At 36.5% G+C, this 24,907-nt stretch overlaps 1 protein-coding gene across 1 annotated transcript in view; it reads left to right on the top strand.

The window, feature by feature from the left end:
* Window positions 1-24,359, top strand: part of LOC127949349 (neuromedin-K receptor-like) — a 40,909-nt gene extending 16,550 nt beyond the window's left edge. Inside the window, exons 2-5 of the mRNA XM_052546453.1 lie at window positions 330-518; window positions 1,197-1,347; window positions 18,518-18,714; window positions 21,871-24,359. Of these exons, the coding sequence (XP_052402413.1) occupies window positions 334-518; window positions 1,197-1,347; window positions 18,518-18,714; window positions 21,871-22,159 (822 nt within the window). The 5' untranslated portion in view covers window positions 330-333 and the 3' untranslated portion in view covers window positions 22,160-24,359. The remainder of the gene's footprint in view (window positions 1-329; window positions 519-1,196; window positions 1,348-18,517; window positions 18,715-21,870) is intronic.
* The last annotated feature ends 548 nt before the right edge of the window (window positions 24,360-24,907 follow it).

Genomic DNA, 24,907 nt, shown 5'->3' on the forward strand with positions numbered 1-24,907 from the left:
GTTCACAAGTAATCAATGGCATATGATTGGTCTGCGTTTCCATGGTTAAAATAAAGAATTGAAGTGAAAGTTCTTCTTATTACTATTCTGTTATGTTGTATTCGTCTGGCAGGTTGAATTTCTCCATAGAATTTGAGAGAAATATTTAGCTCACACATACAGCAGCAACAGATATGATTGGTCTTTTTGATTTGGCCCATTATCAATTAGTTAATAGATCATTACACAACCTGCAGATTTAAAATTGCCCAACTGTGGTGCGTCTTTGATGTTTTATCATATTGATGATGGTATTTGAGATTGAGCAGTCATCTGTTTGTGTTGCACAGGTACATGGCCATCATCCATCCCCTGAAGCCACGGCTCTCAGCCACAGCCACTAAGGTGATCATTGTGTGTATTTGGGTTCTGGCTGTGGTTTTGGCCTTTCCTCTGTGTTTCTTTTCAACCATCAAAAAATTGCCCAAGCGGACCCTCTGCTACGTTGCCTGGCCAAGACCTTCAGAGGACCCTTTCATGTGAGAGCTCTTTAAATATGCATGCACAATTTTCTTTCTTTCCTCCCAGTTTATTTGTAAAGCACTTTGAAGTATAATCTTGTGTGAAAGGTGTTTTATCATTATTATTATTATTATTATTAATAAAACACATTTAACACATATTAATAATAGTAATTGTTGTTGCTGTGATGGTGGTGGTTTCATAATCTTAATATTAATAATTACAAAATGATTTGTTAATATCACTTCTACCACTACTAATAATATTTATAATAATTGACATCATCATTCAACAACAGTAGTTAAACAAGTATTATTATTACTATTTTTATTATCATTAACAACTATTATAACTATTATTATTATTGATATTATTATTATTAACAACCACAATGCTACTACCACTACTAGTTGTTGTTAATAATAATAATAATAATAATAATAATAATAATAATAATAATAATAATAATAACACTTATAGTTGTTATTAATTGTTATACAGATTATTCCTTATAGTCAGAATAAACATTATAAATAATTATTTTGTTAGCAATGTTTTTATTAACAACAACATTAACCACATTAAATCTAATTTTAGAATGAAAAAATCCCAAACTGTATAAGTAGTGCTAGGGACTTCCTGTTTGTATCTTCACTGGCAGCACAGGTGCTGTATTACTCTCTCTCTGGTTACAGGTATCATATCATAGTGGCTTTGCTGGTGTACGTTCTGCCCCTGGTGGTCATGGGAATTACCTACAATATTGTCGGTTTGACGCTTTGGGGAGGAGAGATTCCTGGAGTCTCATCAGACAACTATCAGGGCCAACTGCGAGCCAAAAGAAAGGTAAGCAGGTCAGATTCTTGAGGGTCTCTTAGATTGACTCTTGTAAAAAATCGTCTCACCAGAGCCTAAAAAGTAAAACTCTAAGACTGGTCCAAGGTTTGGGCAGAGGAATTTAAGTGGTCATTAAATACTAATCCCACGATGCTTGATGTAGAGCTCAGTTGTACAGCGATGTTGTGTTCAACTGATGGAATGACACATGCAGACATCAAAGTAAACACCACACACTCACATTTAAAGGGTCATCATTACACGTGGGATCAATAAGATATTAGAGAAGGAAGTTCTTTTAAGAAAACGGAGAGGGGTGGATGGTCTGGCAGGTAGCAGGAAGTCATTGAAAGAGAAGGATACATAAAGAGATGCAGACAGTGATAGACCCAGACAGAGCTGGCTTTTAGTCGATTTAGAATTTTTGGGGTTTTTTTGTATACAAATACTGCTAGCCATGGTGAAGGGAAAATGAGCTAAATGTTTGTCAAACTAATTAAATGTTAATATTTGCTCCTGCTATGGAGATTATAGCAGCAACTGGCAGCCTGCTGGCCGAATCTGGCCTGTCAGTCATTTTTATGCAGAACTCCCACTGATTTTGATGAAATCGCAAAACTCAGCAGTGAGTTCAGCATTTAATGGTTGTCAGCAGGCGTTAACCCATATCCATACTGGAGGGTTTCATTTTTAAATGTGTTTAATCTTTTTTTCTTTTCTTTATTGTCCATAAACCAGCTATTTTACTTTACTGAATATGAACTACTGTAGGTCAGAGTATAATTGCACTTATTTGATCAAGTTTTATCCAATCAGTTATTTTGTTTTTTATTAGGGCTGTCAGTTAATTTAAAAAGTAATCAAAATCTACAGTAATCTACAGTAATTGCATAATATAATGAAATATTATCAGATTATTTACGATATGCTTTAAATGCATGATGGCGTTTTGTGTGAAAAGCTCTACCCAGTCTGTGCCACCTGCTTTAATTATGTGTCATGTGGGAGGTGTGTCTCAAGACCCTTCAAAAAAACGCTCTGACCCCCCATAGGACCCCACATCCTCTTCCTGGTTAAAAAATATATATATCCGGGATAAAGATTTAAAAAAAGATTATCTTCAAACTACGCAGAACAATAATAAATTATTATTATTTCGACATTTATTCGTACACTGAACCGAGAACCGTTTCTGTCAGACGTGTCTGATTCGAGGAGCTGATGATACTGCATCAAGGGGTCTGGTCTTTATGTTATTTGACTAAACTTTTATTATATTACAGTACTTATTTATTTTTTAACAAGTTGAGTGCCTTAAAATAATTATCACAACACTGGTAAGGCTTATTCAGATTTTCTCATTCTCTGAATTATCATTATAAAAATAAAAACAATTCAGAAATTAATTATATAATTATATTTTAAATGTGACACAAATTTTTTTTTTCTACAATAGCAACAGTGTTTACAATAGCAAGACCACTTTAGCCTGTACAATCAATAATATCTCTCTGGAAATAAATGTAAAAATATCAATGTCAATAAAAAACATTCCAAATATATAAAATATATCAAAGTGCAGTGTGAAGGATCTGAATAACAAATGTAGCCTGTCATTTGTTTACATTGCAAAGGGGTTCAATTTTAGACAATAACAACTACAACAGTAATAATAATATTAATCACTGTATTCCAGTGTATCAGTTTTTTTATGTTTTATGTTTAAATGTTAAAACTAATTTTTTGACTTATTGATTAGGTGCAAGAGTAGTAGTGATGGTTAAAATAATAGATTAATGCTTAAATAGTAAATTGAGCCTTGTTCCTAGATGGACAGAGAGTGGAAAGTAATAGATCAAATGAGGAGATGGAGATGGAGGAAGAAAAAGAGGGAAATGTAGAGGCACAAGTGACAGAAAGAGAGCAGGGAACAGCAAGCCAGGAGACAGAGGCTGGTGAGAAAGAGGGAAATGTAGAGGCACAAGTGTTTTCTATAGTTTTTACTATAACCGCTGTTCTTATATATGTTATAGAACAGAGAATAAAAAGCCATCAGGTTGGGACAATTTCAGTTTCTAATCCCAGAGCTATTATTATTTTAAACTTAAAATTGTCTTCTCTATTGTTTCTTTTTCAAAACTGCATCAAAGCATTTGCTGCTGTATCGATACATAACCATCCATACAGTGGCATAGCCAGGGGAGGGGCCATGGGGGCACTGGCCCCTCCTGAAAACTGATTGGCCCCCCAGTGTGCCCCCACCCTTCTACTTGTCTGTCACTCACAAATTCAAATTATAATCATTCAGTTTAGTAAATAACTCATGACTGCGTCGCGATGCTTCTCAACGAGGACCAAGAATAGCGAGCTGCTGTTTTCCAACGAAAAAAGCACCTATTTTAAATACCTTAAATACCTATTTTAAATGTTTTTCGATTAGCGAGTTGTTGCAGTGCAAGAAGTGTTTGGTACTAACGTTAACGTCTTTCGGTGTTAGACAGACCAGGCAGGTTCGATGACGATGTTATCTCCTAGAGCAGACCAAGATGCTAATCATTATATTTACTATGCTCCTCTGATGCTGAATGTAAAAGGGGTTTACTGCGTTACAATTTATTTATTTTTTTTCGGCCGAACGCGCCGATATAGGCAACAACGCAATTTAAAGCAATGGTTTAAAAAAACTATAATAGCAATTCTAATAAAGTCATTATTGAATCATACAGTCGATTAGCGACTTTTTTCACTCAAGTGAGGTGACGAAACAAATCGTGTGTTAATGTTTATTTAACGCTCCACACTTGAGACTTTTTTTTTAAAGTCTATGGGTGAGACACATGCAAAAACATCGTTTTTTTACTTGTCAATTTTGAGATTTGGGGTGAAAAATCTTGTGGTGAAAAAAAAGTCCAAAATACACATATAGGTCTTTATTTTTCTACACCTTTAGTCTATTTGCGTCTGTAGATTTCTCATAAATTCAGTTGGCGTTCTAAATCACCATGGTGCTCCGCGATTGCTGTCTGCACCCTGGAAAGCTCTCTCTCTAGCTCTCTCTCCCTCCCTTCACAGAAGTTATTGACAAAACGTCATTTGATGACACCCAGAAACATTCTCAAAAAAATCATACATAATCATTTAATGCATGATTAAATAGCAAAATAAATAACTAATACTAAAATAACACTGGACTAATTAAGCTATTCTAAACTGTTTTATAGGATCCACATATTTTACATGTTAAATTAAAGCTACCTTTTTGAACAAGTAGCTTTCTAACAAAGTATGGATATATGATATTTTTAAATCAATAGGCTCAAGATTAATTAGCCTTGACATAAGTAGATTTTGTTTATTCATCAATGCAAATTTACTGCAACTGCTGCTATGCAAATTGAATGGGATGTGGATAATAAACAAAAACATATAATGAAATTATATTAAATTTATATTAGTTATATTAATTAATTAATTGTGTATTTATTTCTATGAATTATTAATGTTATTCTGCATTTATATAAATAAGGCTATTATATATATATTATATAAGGCTATTATAAATAAATTATATTATTATTATTTGTGAGTTGTACACTATTCATACATTGGATTATTTTATTTATTACAGTTTTTCTTTCACTTTTGTAAAGTGAAAAGTTAATACAAATTGTATTTGATTTTTTTTTTTATTTAGAGCAGTGAATAACTGCTATTAAAATATAATAGGGTATCACTGTTTATTACTGATTTTAAAGGTTACTGAACTCTTGAAATGATTTGGATATACAGTTCAAACAACACAAGATTGGCCCCTCTGTATTAATTTAAAGCCTTGTTCCATGTGCCCCTTTTATACTTTGAGCACCTGCCCCTCCAAAGGTCTCTGCACGGCCCTGTTCAGAGGGAGTGTCAGCCATGTTAAAAAAGTTAACCGCTTAAGTCATTAGTGGATAAATGCTTATTGGAGATGCGAACCATTTCAAACAATTCAATTTGATTTGGTGAACTGGTTCAAGAAGATCCGGTTACATCAAATGATTCGTTTGTGAACCGGATATCACTACACTTCAGTGTTTTGAAATCTCACACAACAGACACTGAAGAGAAGACAATGCTGAATAAAGTTTTTTTCATAGTTTTTGCTATTTGGACCAAAATGTATTTTCGATGCAGTAATATGCAGTTATTAGCCGTGCCCAATGTATTTTTTGTTGGTTTTCATGAGACCCCCCTTGAAATGACCAGGACCCCCCATTGCCCCCCCCCCCCCAATCAAAATTTTCTGGATCCGCCACTGTTTGCATGTATATCTAACCCAGGTTATGTTTATATACAAGTAAATGTCATGCAGTTTTGGACATATACTGTAGAAATTAACATGAAAATATAAAAATTTTAATATGGGAATTAAATTTTTTCATATTATTATATTCATCTTTATCCTCTTATAGATAGCATATATGGCTATATATCATATAGCTCTTGATATAGGGCAGTATTTGTCATATATGGTGACATACATTTAAAAAAAAAAAACCTTCAAAGAAGAATAGACAGATATGTTCACTGTTAAACTCTGTGCTTAAAGTGTTAAAATGGCATATCTAATTTGTCTGTAGTTCTTGATAATGGAAGTGATAACATACAGGACCAGTAAGCGCAAACTTAAAAGTATATATATATTTTCAAGTGATATTTTGTATATTTTACTTTTGACTTTTTTCCATTTATGCTAAATGCTTTAGTTTTGTTTTATGTTAAAGTTTAAGATTTCAAATTAAAAGTTTAGATCTCATAATTACTCATTTCAAGTGGAAAATATTGCACTTGATGAAATAAGATGAAATTCTTGTATGAGGCATTGATTGACATGTTCTTAGCACTGAATGCAATAATTTTCCTTGATAACATTGACACGATAGTGGTAAGCTTGGGGGCATTTGCACACACACTCAAAAAAAAAACACTTAACAAATAAGCATGGTTGATCTATAGCATTCGTTGACTTAGCTAATGTTAAACCAATCAAGAATTAAGTAATCAAAAACTCCCAATTATGGGGAACAACACAAAAGCTTAGGCCTGCTACCAATTTTCTGTTCTTTCACGGTATGTACTGAAATCAATGAAAAACAAATATATTGCTTTCTGGTTTCTTTTCTAGTAGACTAGTGACACATTTCTGTAGACTGATGTGGAAAGCAACTCTGAGCTACTTTGTTTCATAAATTTGCTGTTGTTTTAGCAAGCATAGCTCTATTTGTTTTTTCTCCGATTCGCACCAGAATCAGATTTGGAGTGTGTGATCCCTTCTGTCGCGAAGTTGGGATTCTTGTATAAATACATTAGTGCCACCCTGATGTATTCTTATGTGTATCATGGACTAGAATCCTGCAGGCACCTCTAAGTGTAGCCAGTGGGAAAATATGTTAATTAGTGCCAGATGGTCCATTAAGTGTAAATTATGTTTTTCAAAGTGTTCACAATATTGCAGCTCAACAGAGAACATGCATTCAGACTGAATCTGGTCTTACAAGCCATTGTTAGGGCTTTGAAGAGACTCGCTCAGTCCTGGAATACAGATGTTCACTGGTTCAATAGGAATTTGTATATTATATATTCCAATCAATAGCATTCAGAGCTCAGTCTGCTGGTTATATGTTTCATTAACACCTGCTGCATTTGTGCATTTCGATCAGCACTACATCTTGCTCGCTTCCTATGGCTGTCCCTCATCATGTATCTTTCTTCCATTAGTAGCTGGCATGCCAGATTTGAGTATTTGGAGCCAGTTAACTCTTGCTCTTTCCATATGCCCCCACTTTATGTGATGTGTTATGAGGATTATGAAACTCAGAAGCATGAACATTCTTTTCAGCCTTTAGAAGACTCAATTAAGCCTGGGGACATTTTCATTTTCATTGTCAGTTCAAATGTAACACTCTGAGAAGATTGGAGAAGCTAGTGGGTGACCAATACTCATGTATTCCAGGGCTTTGTGTGGCCATTGACAAACCAGAAAAAGCCATCCATTTTTTTTTCACATGAATGAATGGAGTGCAAAATGGCATGGATATGTTAAAAGAACATCATCTTTATGTAATGTACTTTCAGTTTAAATTATAGCCGGCACTGTTCTTTGTAATATAATTGTGGAAAACCTTGCAAGTAATGTGTCCATTCATCCACTTGAGACAATCTTGCTAACATTCTATGCTATTTTATGATAAAACAACACCTGCACCTGTCTGCATTATGAAATGTTCCCTATCCCTTTAACCTTGACATCATCTTAATCCAGAGCAGGATGCATTGTTAGTAAACATAAACTTTGTCATTAAAACTTAACATGTTGACATATTAGCTGAAAGCCTTAGGCTGTTGCACTTGACTTCGCTTGTAGGATTTAGGCATCATGGGTTAAAAGCTTCACCAATGGTATCTACCTTCAGGATTACCAAGGCAGTGCTTACTTTGGATTCAGGGCTTAAAGTTCTCCACAACTGTGCCGGATCTCCGTTGTATGGCATTTGGGTGCGGGGGGGAAAAATGATAATCATCCTAGATGGAGGTTAGACCGGTGGGTCGAGCAGGTGTCGCTCATTTCCCAATCACTCCACTGGCCTCGCTCCTGTTCCCATGTCTCTCGGCCCCGCCCCACTCATCACATTGATATTATGTTTGAGTTTATGAGTTCGCCTACCAATGTATAACAGGAACACAGCTTTCACTCTCAACAAAACTGACCTTACTAGCCAATCAGATCATGAGATGTGCATAATAGTATCCAATTGCCGAGTAGCAGTCGATGAAGGGAAAATAATCCTCGGTCTTGAACTTGACACACTGAAGGCGCAATGGTCAAAGATTTCCATGTAGGGTCATATTAACAAAGAAAAGCTATTTCACAAGTTCACAGTTACATATAATGAACAGAGTAATGGTTATGCGTATTTGGCATTCTGTCCAGGGAGAGGGCTCCGAGCCTGATAATTACCCTCAAGCCCCGTGGAACTCCCCCTGTCTGAGGAGAGGTCGTCCGAGCTCTGCTTTAAGCCTGGACCCAGATTGCTCCCCCGAGTGTTTCTCCCCATGCTGGGGTAGGAACGGCTGAAGGTGAGGAGTCAGGGAGGTGGAGGGATTCTGAAAGACTAGAGATAATGGAGGTTAGGTTCCTTTGATTATTTATAGGGGTCTCTCTTTGTTCTGATTTGATAGATGGTGTAATTACTGATGATAAACTGTCCATGTTGATTATCTGCGCGTGCTCCTCAAGAAATTTAATAAAACATCACTTTACAAGTTCACACTTACATATAATGAACAGAGTAAAGGTTATGCGTATTTGGTATGCTGTCCATGAAGAGGGGTCTGAGCTCTGCTTTTAGCCCAGACCCAGAGTGCTCCCCAAAAGATGCAATTAGTATGGTACAGCAGCCAGAGAGGAGTGTTGATAACCCCCCAAAATTTGATTGGTGGGGTGCTGGACGTCACTTGTAGAAGTGGCAATGCTGGGGCTTTAGACGAGAGAACTAGAGCCCTCTGCGGAAGTGGGCGCAGCATCTGAAAAGAAAACTCCTGCGGGAGCGGGGAATGCTGCGGCAGTGGGGAAATATGGAAAAACTCCTAAGGGAGCTGGCAGTGCTGCGGCAGTGTGGGAATTTAAGTAAGGCAGCAGATTGCCTCTGACAACATGTCAAAAATTATAGGGCTGCTTCTGCTGCCGAAAGTGAGGTGGACAGAAAAGTAAAAACTATTATGCCAGCGGATGCTGGATAAATGCCAAAAAGTAGAACCCAGAACAAAGTATTTGTCTTAAGTGTATTGTCACACCCCTAGTGTCTATGAGTGTTATAAAGCTCATCATTTTATACATTTTAAATTTTTTGTTGTTGTTATTTAAACTGAACTGTAGTTTTATGTATTAAACTGTCTTTGTATATTTTCTATTTTCTATTAATTTCCTAGCATTTAATTGACCATTATGCATTTTGAACAAAACAATTTCAGAAATTTCACGTTTTAGATTTTAGGTCATCTTGTACCCTGTCAAGGACAAAGCTAACCAGCAAAACTTGATACCAGAAGCATCCTAAATGTTAAATGTGTTTGCACCATATTGTAGTGAGCAGTGAGAACCTTTCTTTTTATTCCTCTTTCAAATATCGCACCATAATCTGTAGTCTGAGCCTGTCAAGGGCTAATGGCAATGGCAGATATGTTACTAGTTAGTTTCAAGAAAAATATTTTTCTTTTTTTGTTTGCCAAATAACCCTATGTTTTTGTCTGGCCCCATACCCCCCAACCCCCGGAATAAAGCTCAGGCCCAGGATTTTTGTTGTTACTTTAATCCCTGTGGAATCATGTATTAACTCTAATCTAAGCTTGAGGAAAGTGATCCTGCCAGTTTTGCTCTGATGATTATGGATTAGGGGGCTCTTTGATGAGCCAGACATCGGATCATGTCACAATGACTGACCTCACTTGGTTCTTAAGGCACGTTTTTTCTCTGGTTATTTGGAAGGTGTTTGTTTGTGTTTCAGGGGTGGGCCATGTTTAATAAATAAATAAAAAAACGACAGAATGGAACATTCAGCTATTGATCTTCTTACCATGAGAAAGGTGTGACCGTAATTTGAGTTTAAAACAGCTTTTGTGATCGGTGCACTTGTGCATAGGTTTGCAGGTCGTTTTCTGTCAGGAAAAAAGCTGAATGCAGATGCGGGTACAACAGAGGCTTTATTAAACAGAAAAATCAGGGAAGAGAGCAATTCAGTGGCCAGTTCGTGAGAACGAAGGATCTCCTTCCACCCAGGTGGGTTGGTGACACATGCTGGCAGAAGATGCGTCCGCGGCAGTGGAGATGAGGCCGGCTAGGCAGCTCGCTAATCCGAGCTAGGGGCAGAATAATCCACTGGAGATTCCGCAGAGACCCAGAAGGCAGATGCCAGGGAGAGCCCACGGGTTCCTGAAGTGCATGGAGAGGTGCAGGAAAATGAATTACAGTTACGAGAAACTACAGCAAAAGACAGAAATAACTGACTTGAAGACATTTTTTTTTAGCTGGTGAAAATACTAGTGTTCTAATAATTTAGGCCACCACTGTATATATTCAAATATTCTTTCACATAGCATACACAGGATGTTGTAGATGGTACATACATACATACATTATGGCTACATAAAGGTTTTTAAAAGCTCTGTAGTAAATTACATTTGAAGACCAAGTGTAACTGTTGGGGCGTGTATTTATATTTGTTTGTGCTCATTTGTGTTTACAATCTGACACTGTGGATCAATTGAATTTGTTAAAAGTGTATGTGAAAGCGTTCAGTTGCAAACCTATTTAACATTTCTAGAGTGTGCTGCAGATAATTATAATCACAATTTTGGAGCATAAAGCATCAATCCAGCTCTGCTGGAAGACAATGACTGCTGCCATAGTGTGTTAACTGTAATCACAAAAGCGCACTTGAGAAGTTTTGCTTATCTCATCCAAAACAGAGAGCTAAGTGCCTGAGCAACAATACTATCACAATCCATTTCCATCCATATTAGCTTTGTGGCTCCTCCACTGGAAATCAGAACAAAAGCTGCTTCTGGAACATAATTGTAACCATTTTCTAATAAAGAAAAGCACCTACTAAAATTGAAATTTGATAATTTGACTAACTGACTGATTTTAAACTATGTCCTATTGTATATATATTTCTATTATTCTATCTTTATCTGATACTGAAAATAATTGGTTGGAAAGGTTAAATGTAATAATAGTTGGTTATTTATATGTGTGGAGGAAAATCACATTTCTTCTTCCTTTTACCCTTTTTTCGGAAACAAATTATTGAATTTAATTTGACGCTAAATCATTTCAATTCCAGTCTGATTAGACAGTTTACTAATCAGAGGAGCTTTTTTGCTTTTGCTGTCAATAAAACTCACATATATGGAACAAGTGAATATGGTAAGCAAATTAATTAAAACAGTTTACCACTGCTGATACCTTCATTCTGAATATAAGATATTTCACAATCTACAGGCTGGTTACAGCAAACAGCACATCACTAGAGCAAAGTGAGACACTCAAGACAGATTCACAGATATTCTGCACAATCAGATTGAGATCCATTTTCTCTGCAGGAGCTGTTTTCGGCTAGGCTCCATTTTCACTAAATAACTATTCGAAATGATCCCAGCACTGTTTTCTGGAATTAATATATCAATACACCGTAATGGTCAGCGTTACAGCCTTTCTGTCATCTGTCATCTCATTCCAGGATCTGTTTTGCAAGTCTATGTTTGACATAGTTACATTTTACTTTTATAAAGTTTTCAGCTGCAGTTAATATAATAATTTGTAGAACACAGCAACATGCAACTGTGTCCCATTCTGTAAATTGATGTGGATCTGAAAAAAAATGTGATTTTTTTTTTATTCACCAAAATCCCTTTGTGTTTCACAAGCAAGAAAATAATGTGGGAGGACATGGGTGTAAGCAAATGATGACTATTTTTATTATTGGCTGAATTATTCCTTTAAATACAGGTTGCAAAGCAACACAATCTGTGGTGTTAAACAGAGTGTAATTTTTCTGGTATTACATATACAGGAAAGACAGGTTGTGACTATAACTGCTGAGGTTAAATCAGCTGTTTGTAATGTGCAATGTTTGAGGTATAAACTTTTATCAAATTTTCTGACACATGTATTGATGTAATGGACCTTCTTCTGTGCATTGATATGTTCTGACAACAGTGATTTAGGTCTATGCACCAGAGGAAGTGATGTAACTGATAATAGCATTGTAAATGGTGATGTGGATTCAGTTCACATGCTTCTGTTTAAGAATACCATGATTCTTCTGTCAAGCAATCATTGGCTGAATCAATACTGATTAGGATGAGAGTGAGTGTGTCTGCAGAAGTCAAGAGTGAGTTTATTTGCCTTACTGACAGTCTCAAGTGAATCAACACCACGCTGTCAAATTTGTCAGCTTGATAAAGTATCCAGTTCAGTGAGTATAATACTGTGAGTATTGAGGTTTATTATTGGTTGTTTCTACAGTATGGGTTATGTGCATCATGTATTAATTTTAATAAAAGCCGGTGATGTGGAATATAGTGTTCCTCTTCAGGAACTTGAGCTGTGTCCAAAATGCAATGGGGAACTCGTTTAGCGTTAGTGACTTTGATTTTCATGTGTAATCTGTTTTATGGAAGAGCGTGATGTCGCGGGCGTGGTGACGTAACGACCAGGAAGCTATAAAAGCACATGTCGCACAGCTGGCATCAGCTTCACATCTTTCAGCAAGCACTCTGTGTGAGCAGGTTATTCTGTCTTGTCAGTCTTATTTATTGTTGTTTGTCACTATTAGCTCCTCAAAGAGTAAGCAATAGTCAAAGAGCAAAGCTTAGACAAGACATCTGAAAGGCGAATCCCGATCGCGTTTCAGAGTGTGTGTTCCTCCCTGACCTCGCTACATCACGAGTGGAGATACACACTCTGTGTGTGGTCTGTCTGGGATTGAAGCATGCTGTTTGCGGCTCTTGAGGGAGCCGACTGCCTGCACCGGTAGGAACCAGTGTGGACACTTCGATCTCGGAGTGCTCTCCTCGAGAGGGAGTCTTCGCCAGCGTTTCTCGTGGTGTCGGTCCCAATGGTTTCTCGATGGCTCTCCGTGGGAGATACCGATCAGGACAGACCTTCCCTCACAGGCATAGGGAACAATAATTCACCCTTACCCGTAGTTGTGGAAGCTGTGGGTGTGGCCCCGTAGGGGGCACAGCTCATAGCATCCGGTCTCTCAACCGAGGTTGTTGAGACTAGCCTCCAATCCAGAACTCCCTCTGTGAGGAAACTGTACGCACTGAGGTGGAAACGGTTCACCTCATGGTGCAGAGACCGAGTCAGCTTGACCCAGCCAACTTGCTCAGTTGGTACAGTTCTGGAGTTTCTGCAGCCAGGTTCGCTGCAGGGTTGACCCACTCCACACTGAAGGTTTACGTGGTGGCCATTGCGGCCTACCATGTTCCTCTCGATGGTCACTCTTTGGGAAGACACCCCCTAGTTACATGTTTCCTCTGTGGTGAGCTGAGGCTGAGGCTCACCACAGCATGGCCAAAGCACTTCTATACCCTCAAGCGGGTTGTGTTACTAAAGTTCCCTCTGTCACACCACAACCGATATTACTGCAGGCCTTCTGCCCTCCTCCTTTCCGAGAGTCCGACCAGAATAAGCTAATTGTATGTATCCAGCTCGAGCGCTCGACACATACGTCCACAGAGCTTTCCTGTGGAGAAAATTGGACCAATTGCAGATTCTTAGCTGTTGGATAGTCAAGGCTATCAACACCACCCAAGACTCTGGTCTTCCTCCGCTGTTGGGAGCCAAGGCTCACTCCACATGGGGTATGGCGGCCTCCAAGACCTGCTTAGCAGGTGCGTCCATGCTGGACATCTGCAACACTGCAGGGTGGTTCATGCCCTCCACATTCGCAAGGTTTTATGGCCTAGATATGCCAGTTACTCCAGACGATCCTGTTCTCTCGTCCTAAGCTGTGCTCTTCGGATACACACTAGGCAGGGATTTTTTAGTCTGGCAGCGTGGGCACCTCGTTCCCTATAGCGCTTTCGATGCGGCTTGAGTTCCTGAAGAGGAACATCTCTAGGTTATGCATGTAACCATGGTTCCTCGAGGGAACGAGACACTGCGTCTCGATACCATGCCCACTTGCTTGTACTCGAAGCTGATGCGGCATGTGGTTTTATAGCTTCCTGGTCACTTACGTCACCCCAAGAAAAAAAATATTTTCCTTATTGAACCACCCATAAAACCCTATAGTTACCTTATAATTTTGCAGAAAAATAAGAATTAAGTCATAATTATAATATTTATTTTTAAGGCATGACATCATGTGAATATGGGGAAAAATATATAATAGGTATAACTAATAGCTTCCCCCGCCGGTTGATTACATTTTTTTTTTTTTGCAAACAAAGTTTTCATTAATATTATATTTAAAAATGCAAACAGGGCATTATCTAATAAATAGGCACTAACTTGCATACATTTCCATAACCAAAATCTAAACACTGAATTAAGCCAGGTTCAAAATTTTTGTTTCAGTGTATTGACATATTAGAGTCAAATGTTTTCACGAAGGTGAATTTAGATTTTTTTTTTTTTTTGTAGCATTCTCGGTTGGTTGCCTAAACAACTGCTGTCATGATACTGCTGTTAAGGAGACAAAGGCACAATTAAGATTATAACAAATAATTAAATAGTAATCCACATGAAAAAGAGGGTCTAACACACAGGATAACATTCATCAATACCAGACAAAGGAAGACAGGACAGACTACACTTTAAACAGGGGAGCAAATGAAGATAATTAACCAGACACACCTGAACTAAATGTCATAATAAAATGGAGACAGAAACTAGGTCAAACATACTGTAAGCACATTGGGGAAAAAACACAACAAAACGTCCATGGGGGTGACAACTACATTAAGCATTAAACTTCCTATATTAAATAAACTGGTTTCAGGCAGGGTGTTTCTAGTCTTTCATCAGCAGTGGGGCACAGGCCCCACATTTAGTATAAATGGTTGTTAATTGCCTTTACTTGCAGTAGTTCATTGTGCACAGAATAAAGATATTCTTCACCACTGACCATCAATATTATTAATTTGCAAGTTTGGTTTTCTACAATGGATTATAGGTCAATATCCTCCTCCAGCACTCTTTTTGTTTTCTTTTTTACAAACTGTCCCATTACTATTTCGATTACTATTGGTGAAACCGCTGTAGATTTTTCAGTGTGTGGTTGAACTGTCCTAATGAATCAAACTGAATCACAAAGAATTCATGACATTTTTACAAACCAGTTTGACCTATTAGATCACAAGAGTGATTCATTTGTGAATCGGGCGTCCCTAGTTCTGATGCATTTGTTAGATTATATGGGAAAATGATTGTTACATTATAATCTTCATTGACGAATTCAAGGATTTATCTGTTATATTCACTTCATTATTACAGATGTTTTTGTAGGCTACTTAAAACTATAGGTATTGTTATTGTTTGGGAAAGCCTGTCTATGGCAACCTTTCGGCAAATTTAGATTATGTTGCTTCTTTCACATTTCACAACACTTTCAATTTAAAATCTCCAGTTGTGCTGGGGTACAATTATGTTTAATTTTAAACTAAAACAGATCGATGTGACTACAACAAAGTTTTGGTTGTTGTATATACTACATCAGAAATAAAATGTCTGGTGAATGTTCTTAAAAGGTTCATGAAAATAACACAACCACTGCTTAATGATTCCATTAACCTAATGGTAATGTAAAAAAAAAAAAAATATATAAGAATTTGCAAAAATTAAGGTTAGACGCTCAATTTCCAGTGATCCCAGGTTGTTCTTTTGGGTAGTTTACCAGATTTGATGTGTCTGCTCCACAGATTTTTGTGTGTGTTAAAGAAGACTGCCACATTAAAGTTTGAGAGCCACTAATCTAGTAAATTATTAGTCAACCATTGTGACTCATTATGAATGACTAGTAGAGTAAACCTGAAATGATGAATTCATGATGTTTAAGACACGGAGACTATTTCGAAACTATCTTCTTTTTTCTTGAGTGCCATTTCTTTGTCGTCTCTCTTATGATCTATATCAGTGTTTTGATCAGTACTTTATGTTATCTAGTTTACAATTCTTCATTCTACAATCTTAAGAATGATCTCCCGTCTCTATTTGCCACAGTTGTGCAGTCCCTATTCAAGCGCCAGTCACCAAAAGGACTTCTATTTCAGTCCGCGTGTCCTTGTCTTTTCTCTATCTCTGAAGTGATGAGGCAGGGCGAGATAACAGAAACAAACAAGTCACTCTGTTGTGGTGACAAACGCGGTGCCCTTCTTTCAGCTCTTAGTATGCAGAAGCTTCTGTCTGGAGACGTATCAGGAGAGAAACGTTGGCTTGAAGGTGAGCGTGAGTGGCAAACATATAAGCTCTCCTTTTACCCCAGGAATCCTTCTCACTTCCACCTCCTGCTGAAATGTAGATCAGGCGCTATATCTGATTGTGTCTTAGAAATGTTAGGGATATTCTTATGGCATCTCTAGGAAAAACAGAGACATTGTGGAATACTGATGGAAAATCATAACAGGATTTCTTTGAAGAGTTTGAATTACAGAATTAGATATGCATTTTATGTGTCATACATGTAATTTTTCTGAACATATTAATGGCATAACTTTAACAGTGTCAGTGAAACACTCTTGTGTAGTCCTCTGATCTTTACTTTGATTGATGTTTCACGAATATTCATATTCATAATTTTAGAGTTAGCTGATATATAAACAAAAAAAGCCTTTTGATTCTACAGCACATATATATCTTGATATTTATATACAGTATTACTCTGAATATGCACACGCACACACACACACACATATATATATATATATATATATATATACATATATTTAACAGAGCTGCTTTTAACATCGACATCATGAATATATTTCTGGGACTAATAATTATACCTGATTCTTTTAAGCAAAAAAGGTTAATTTATACATACAACCTTAATACTAAGGAACACATAAACAACTTAAACTTATAAATGCAATGCACAACTCAAGAGAAAAGTTCTGTCTTAAGTATATGTCTGTCTGTGTCTGTGCAGTTTCTGTTGCGGTGTCTGCTGACTCCATTACAGTTCAAGATTTCTGTTTTAGTTAAAAATGGTCAAAATGTCTACTTGCAGAAATGACATTAAAGTTTTAATGATCAAACCCTAATGAAATGCCTGATTACATGTCCTTTTTAATATTAATATGTCAAGGGCCAAATGCGTGGATAGTAGTATTATATTCATTTGTTCATTAGTTCATTGATTCCTGAGGTGGAGCGCTCTAGGGATTTTCAGATTGTTAGAGGACCGCGGAAAGCTCCACTCGCTGTCTCAGTGGGATGGCGTGAACAATGTAATTAAATTCATTAGTGGATTGAAGCAGCCAGCTCCTCCAATCAGACTTTATGAAGTGGTTACAGAAACAATTCACCTCTTGAAGGATGGGAAATGGATTTGTTATGGCAGAAGCCCCTGCAGGGCCAGAAGGACACTTGCTTGAAGAGAGAGCATAGTTTGAGGACCGAATGAACCTGACAGAATGGAGAATACACAACAGTTTGACAAATGACAGCAGAACAGTAAACACATTAGAGGACTGCATGAGAAGCTACAACTTTTACATGAATTGTGGCATTTGCAACTTTGTCAACATACAATTTGTAGGCTTTGTATTTATTTTTTCACACCACAGAGCACTTATTCCATTAAGACCTCATGTGGTGTCCTTGCTCTGCTGGAAATGTGTTGCCCAGGGTTTTCTTTCTTGCTGCAGATGCATTGCTTGCCCAGAGTGTCTAAGCTTGTTGATGACATGACCAAGATTTTGGTATCCTGACAGTGTTTTGTGCTTTTGGGTGTGCCGGATGCTGTGTGATTTGAATGACAAGCAATGTCTTAATGAATTAACATAATGAATTAAAACATAGCCGTATAACTATTTGTGATGTAATTGCTCCTCCACTGTTCTCTTTGTTTTTGTATGCGTGAAATTAGGTCAGTCACAATGTCAAAATGAGGAGCACCACTTGTTTAGTATAGGCTATTTATGTGATGCGATCTGGGAAAACCTGTCGGATGTCGTGCTGGGTTGTTTTCAGGAAATTTGAATAAGGTCAACTGTAAATTTTTTGTCAAAATTGACAATTCATTCAACTATTAATTTAGAACATCTTGAAAATATCTTGGCAAATTTCACTTGTTCAGTGCAAAAAAAAAGAAAAGAAAAGTGCTGCATTGGTGCTTTGTTTTATCACCACAAAAATAGTTAACCCATCAAAATGAACCATGTAACCTATGTAATAAATGTATATCAATGCTCATTTCTCGCCAGTCCTGTGCAAAGTTTTATTTTTATTTTTTTTATATATATCGTGAGAATACTATTCGTAATAGTATTAACAGTATAATAAATAACTAGTATTTTATATATACATTGTGACATTGATATTTATCTCATTTATTATTTATTAAACACACACCAGTTATAATGCATTACCATGTAATATTTCACTTTTGCCTTCATTGCCTTTTTCCAGGTGGTGAAAATGATGATCATCGTGGTGGTGACCTTTGCCATCTGCTGGATGCCATACCACGTATATTTCCTCGTTACAGGGTTGAACAAGCAGCTGGTTAGGTGGAAGTTCATTCAGCAGATCTATTTGTCAGTCATGTGGCTTGCCATGAGCTCCACCATGTACAACCCCATTATTTACTGCTGCTTGAACAGCAGGTAAGACTCAACTTAGAGCATGCCACAGGGATTCATGACACAAATGCATTTTGTTATAGCAACATGAGTGTTGTTCCCTCTGTTTATTGCATGAATAGGCCATATCATGCAGTAATGGACATACTTGAGACGTTCCTCTTGTGAATATTACTCATAAATCAATGATTGAAATTAAAGTGTTTTTAATAATAATTCCAAGAAAAGGACAGGTATAGGAAACAGGCTTAATCTGATGCTGTGTGAATTACAATTTTAAGTTCTTAAAACACAGAAAATTTATGAATTCATTAATTAAATTAAAGGGGCCATGAACTGTCATAAAACATAAAAAAAAGAAAAAAAACATAATTAAGAAATAATAGGTTATTTTCTGTCCTGTTTTTAACTCCCCTCATCAGAAAACTCAGTTTGAGTAGGTGTAGCGGAAAATTCCAGCTGCTATGATTGGCTAACAGTTGTGTGTGTTTGACAGCCCACATCCTTCATAGATGGACTTTGCTGTGATTTAGTTCAAAAACGCATAAATACTCAGTACATTTTAAATGATCTGTAATAACAGACAAAGCTAAAGTGATCACGCAATTAAAAATAGTTACTCACTCAAATTTGTGTGGTGCAACATTACTGCCAGTTCCAATACAGTAGGCACAGCATCATCTTTTAGTTTCAATCTTCATGAAAATCCTACGTCAAATTGTGCCTTGTTTGTAAACAGATCTGAAGTAAGATGAAGTGAACAAAGGATCTAGTTCTTACTGATGTAGTCTGGCACTTCATAAAAAATAAGGTTAATCAAATAAAGTTATCCTTTTGTTTTTGCGTAGACCGGCATTCACCTTTCTTATTTACACTGCATGCATGATTTGGTGGGCGGGGCTAAACAAGCATTGATGTGGAAGCAGGTGTTGATCTTTTTCTACGGAGGCTGTATTTAGCCACACAAAGTTGCACATTCCACTAGCTTTAGGTTTTAGTACTGTATAAGCTGTTTAACAAGAAAGTTCTGAAATATACAGAATGTTTTTATAGCACAATGACCTCATGTCAAGAGATCAAGGGAATTTGGTTTTCTCAGTTCATATCTACTTTAACGTAACACTATTCCAATCTTTTCCTATCTTTATTTACTCATCTTAATGTCGTTTCAAACATGTATGTGGACATTTTTGTCCCAAGGAACATGTGAATGTTCTTAAAAGTTTTCCTTTCTTGTTTCAAAAGTTATAAAGGTGAGGGTGAATGAATAATGAAAAATGGGTGAACTAGTTCAGTGCAGCGTAACAAATCTTTATTCATCCTGTGTATAGCCGACAGAAAATAAGACATACAGATGTGAATGACAACAGCACAGGGACTATTAGAAAGCCTTTTAGAGTCAATGATTTTTGTCCAAGGATTTAATTAAAGGAATGTTCCTGGTTCAATACAAATTAAGCTCTATCGACTTCTTCCTTGGTGTGTCGCCACAGAAGAAAATTTCGACATTCTTTAGTTTGTTAAAACTAGAAGTCATGTTTAAAGCACATTTACATTGGAAGAGACTGCTCTGATTAAAATGTTCGCTGTTAAAAAGTAAAAAAAAAAACAAAAAAAAAAAACGACATTTTAATGAGATTAGTGTGATTAAAATATGTTTATAGAAGTAAAAATATGTTTATATCCAGATTTCAACTCACTTAAAGCCAGTACATCTATTAACCAGAGAAGCACTGTAAAGAAAATACCTCACAAGTATTACATTAGTAATAAAGTCCTACATGTCTAGGATTATTTTTGCTAAATGATTTATAGTGAATATTTAGAATTTATTTAAGATTAAAGACATTAGGTCTGTCCACTTAGACATGTTCAATAAAATGCACATTTTATTTTTTTATTTCATGGCTATACAAAATCATTGACATTAAAAACGGTTGTGTCAGGTTTGGTTAAAGGCTTACTGCACCTTACTATGAGAGCTATATAGAAGTCTGTTATATGGCTCCCCATAATGACCTTTACTCAGCGCTGCAGTTTGTTTTTTTTTTTTTTTTTTTTTTTGAGCACTCTACCAGTTGTAGCCTGGCAACTGTTGCTATCCACCATTAACGTGATCAGTCTGGGACAGCCATAACATTGACTTTATGTAAATGCACCACAGATGGAATACATGGCTAAAATGCAAGACTGAATGATAAATAATCCACATCTATTTTCTTCAGGTCCCATTTGGCTCAGTTCAAAATGACCAGTACTGGAGCATGACAATTTGCAACCATATGCTATCCAATAACCAGAAAATCATTATCAAAGAGTTGAATACAACGAAAAAAAAAAAAAAAAAAGACTCTGATATCTAACCTGTGATATTGGTTTTCTCTTTGTCCTGTGCAGTACTTGGACTTCACAAATTTATCGTGTTTAATGGCTTTTGGCCATTTGCAAAGATTCTTTCTTACCATTTTCATTCTTATGAAAGCCTGTTTGCACATCAGGGTAAAAAAATAAGATAAAAATAAAAATAAAAAAGGTAATTGTAAAATAAAGTTTGAAATAACAAACACTGTGTTAAAATTTGTAGTTGCAACATATAAAAGTGAAAGAAATAAAATCATGCATTAAGGCCCCACTTAAAAATAAATATACTAAAATGCATTTGAAATGCATTCATCTCATCCTTAGTATATTACAAATACATGTATATTTTTATGTATGTAATAAAAATATCCTACAAGTGTATCTTTAGTATGCTAAACTGGTATCCTTAAAGTCTGTTAAACTACAACAACTAATTGTGTACTTAATGCATTGTAATTGTGAGGAAGTAGGGCTGAGGTCCAACTAAAGATATATTAAAATATATGTCTTAAGCCGCTGGGGTATATTTTTAGCAATAGTCAAAAAACAAAAAACAAAAAAAAAAAACACATTGTATGGGTCAAAATTATACATTTTTCTTTCATACCAAAAATCATTAGGATGTTTTAGGCTTATTAAGAAATGTGCATTATGCACATTATAATTTTCATATCAGTAAGTCTCAAGCGATGTGTCAGTAAATATTTTTAGAGATTTTAACTAATGAAATAACTGTATTTTTAATATATTATTGCATTTTTGCCCATAGATTTGTTCAGTTTTTCATCTGGCTTTGTATATGTCCTTGTCTGTGCTCAGGTTTCGGGCCGGCTTCAAACGGGTTTTCCGCTGGTGCCCTTTTGTGCGGGTGTCAGACTATGACGAGCTTGAGCTGCGGGCCATGCAGCATAAAGTAGCGCGCCAGAGCAGCATGTACACACTCTCACGAATAGAGAGCACCATCGTAGCTGTGTGTGACCCCTCAGAGCCAACCGGTCACCTAGGCCGAAAGAGCCTTCACCACCACCAGCACAACGGCTGCTCCAACCCTAACAAGAGCAAAGAAGTGACGTATATGCCGAGCGACCTGAAGGAGGAATTCTGCTGAGATGGACTTTGACGTAAGATTTGTACTGAAGTACCAAGAACAGCCGTTTTAACAAAGCCTCATTCTGTAAATGGGAAGGAGGTGATGAGAATTGAAAAGTAGACTGTTTATTTGTCATATCGTTAATTGAAAATGTGAGTGTATAACACATAAACATCATCCTCATACAGTAATGTTTTGTGGCGTATGTCTGGTGCGCTATGCCTTAAAAAAATTTGAGTCACCCCCAGCACTCATCACCACAAAGACCAATATTGTCCAGCATCTGAGGAGCACTTTGTCTATAGCAGAAATTGTAGATAGCGGCTGCCCTTTGATGCCAATCAGGTCCTCTTTCATCATGTGGTTAGCAAGGACAGCATGCTACCTGAATGCCAAAGTTTTGATTTCTCCCTGGAGCTGAACGCTCAATTCTTGTTAAAATCTCTCATGTTTGAAAAGGTTGAGACCGATCCTGAGCTGGTAAATAAGCAGGTGTGTTTCCAGCACACGAGCTGCTTGGCTGAATCGTGTAGGGAAATTTGTTAGCTTCATATTCTTTCCTGTTTCATCTAAAACATTTAATGTAATTGATGAGATGGTAAACCAATTGTGCATCATCGTATTAGCATAGCAAAGATCAATTTTGAAATTTGACCTTGTAGACTGCTACTGCACTATATGTATGTACAGTATGCAGATTTTATGATTTTATTTTCTGTTTGCATGGAATAGCTGGATGACTTGTTCATTTGGCAGAGAGCACTGCATGGGATGCTGTATCCCTTTCGTGCAATGCATATTACTTTTCATGACCATTCATTTCCAGTGTGATGAAAGAACCGTCAGTTTTCTTTGTTGTTACTTGGTTTCGTTGGTCTGCTGATCAAATTTTTATTTTTATTTTACAATAACTAGACGCTATATGCTAAATTAAACATGGACAGAGCAAGGTCTTGACAAAATAATGTAGCATGATGCTGTTTGAAATGTTTGCATAATGTGTCTTGGGTTTTTAAAATATAATGTGCAGTCGTATGCATTCGATTGTGCAAAAATGCAGTACATTAAACATTATTACAGCTGAATTTTCAGCATCATTACGCCAGTCTTCAGAGTCACATGATCCTTCAGAAATCATTCTAATATGCTGATTTGCTGCTGTCTGTTGGAAATGTCTTACTGTTGTTTTGATCACTATAATGCATCTTTTATGAATATAACTATTAATTTCTTACTAACATAACATTTTTGGTGATGTAAACTGTTCATAATATACTTCAGTTTCACATTTGCAAATAGTATGCTAGCTGGCACATAATTGAAAAGCTTAAAATTAGTTAACTCTTAATCAAAACGTATACAATGTAAAATTAATCATCTAATGCCTAATCAGCCCAGCTGATTAATCATTTCAACTGACTAGTATGAAATATTATACTGTATTTGATCCAGAACATGGCCAGGATGTAAGATGACTGTGGCTACATCTGCACTCATCTGGATGCATCTTTCAAAGTGCTCTCCATCCACAGCTGTGGGTTTTAGATGCTTGTGATCGGATGAGGCAGAGGGACCACACATAAGTTCTCACTGTATTTATCTGCCACAATCTGTTTATTACCAAATGTATCGCAATCAATCGCCATTAGTTTAAAAATGCAACGGCCTTCATGTTTTGCCACAGGACAGCAAGTGTAATACATTTCCTATCATCTTTGCAGAAATGGAATATGAAGATTGTTCACTGAAACTCTGGCGCAAGGCTGGTGTTTTGTTTGTACTGTTCAGTGAAGCTTCCAGCTGAGCAGCAGTGAGGGGTCTGATTTTCCTCAAATTATTTTTGTCTTCTTGTCGTTGATCATTGGGCCGTCCACATTCTGCCCTGGTTAGATCTCGTTTGCTTTCTTCAAAGACAGTAGTCACGGAACAGGCGCTGATGTTTCTAGGAAAAAAAAATATGTATTTTCTAAGAAAGTGAAAAAAAAACTAACAAAAACATTTCCACACAGATTTCTCAAGGACTACAGTAAATTCGAATTTTTCTTAGTTTATGTAACAAAAGACTGGAGCAATGGCTTATAGACGTGTGGCTTTGCATGTATCAGAAGTACAAATTTGATTTAGTAAATATAAATGTTAATAAAAGTGTAAAAGTAAATATAGTTATAATATATAAGCTGTTATAATTTTTAATAACAATTATTTTATTATTGATGTTGTCATACCTCATTTGTTGGTCTTGTCAAAAAACAAAAACAAAAAAACAAGTAAACCAGGTTGAAGATTTTCCTTAACATGAAGGAAATAATTTCAATACCTGGATGAACCTTACCTTGCTCAGCCTTGGAGTGATGCAAGTGACCCATTTACATTTCTCTCTTATCTTGTCCTTAGGTTGTTTTCCAGGGTTTGTACTTGACTCTCATGAATCATGATAGACTCCACGTCTGTGCTCTTAAGTTAAGCTCTGTGTTACGGGAATCTGGAGGGCTCACATATTTAAACAGGTTAAACACCCCCCCCCCCCCACGAATAAATAAATAAATTAATTACAATTCTGTTATTTATATATACATACTGCATATATTCATCATAATATAGTGATTTGTTTTGTTTTAACAATTGTAATTGTAATGTTTGCATTTTTACAGTTTTTTTTTTTTCTGACACCTTGTGTCTTTCTCATGGTAAGACGTAAGATCAATTAATGTGGGCATTATTAAAGTATGCCAGCTTTTAAGGGAAGAAAACAAAAACAAATACCTT

Source organism: Carassius gibelio, chromosome B1, assembly GCF_023724105.1.
Source record: "Carassius gibelio isolate Cgi1373 ecotype wild population from Czech Republic chromosome B1, carGib1.2-hapl.c, whole genome shotgun sequence".
NCBI classification, from domain to species: domain Eukaryota; kingdom Metazoa; phylum Chordata; class Actinopteri; order Cypriniformes; family Cyprinidae; genus Carassius; species Carassius gibelio.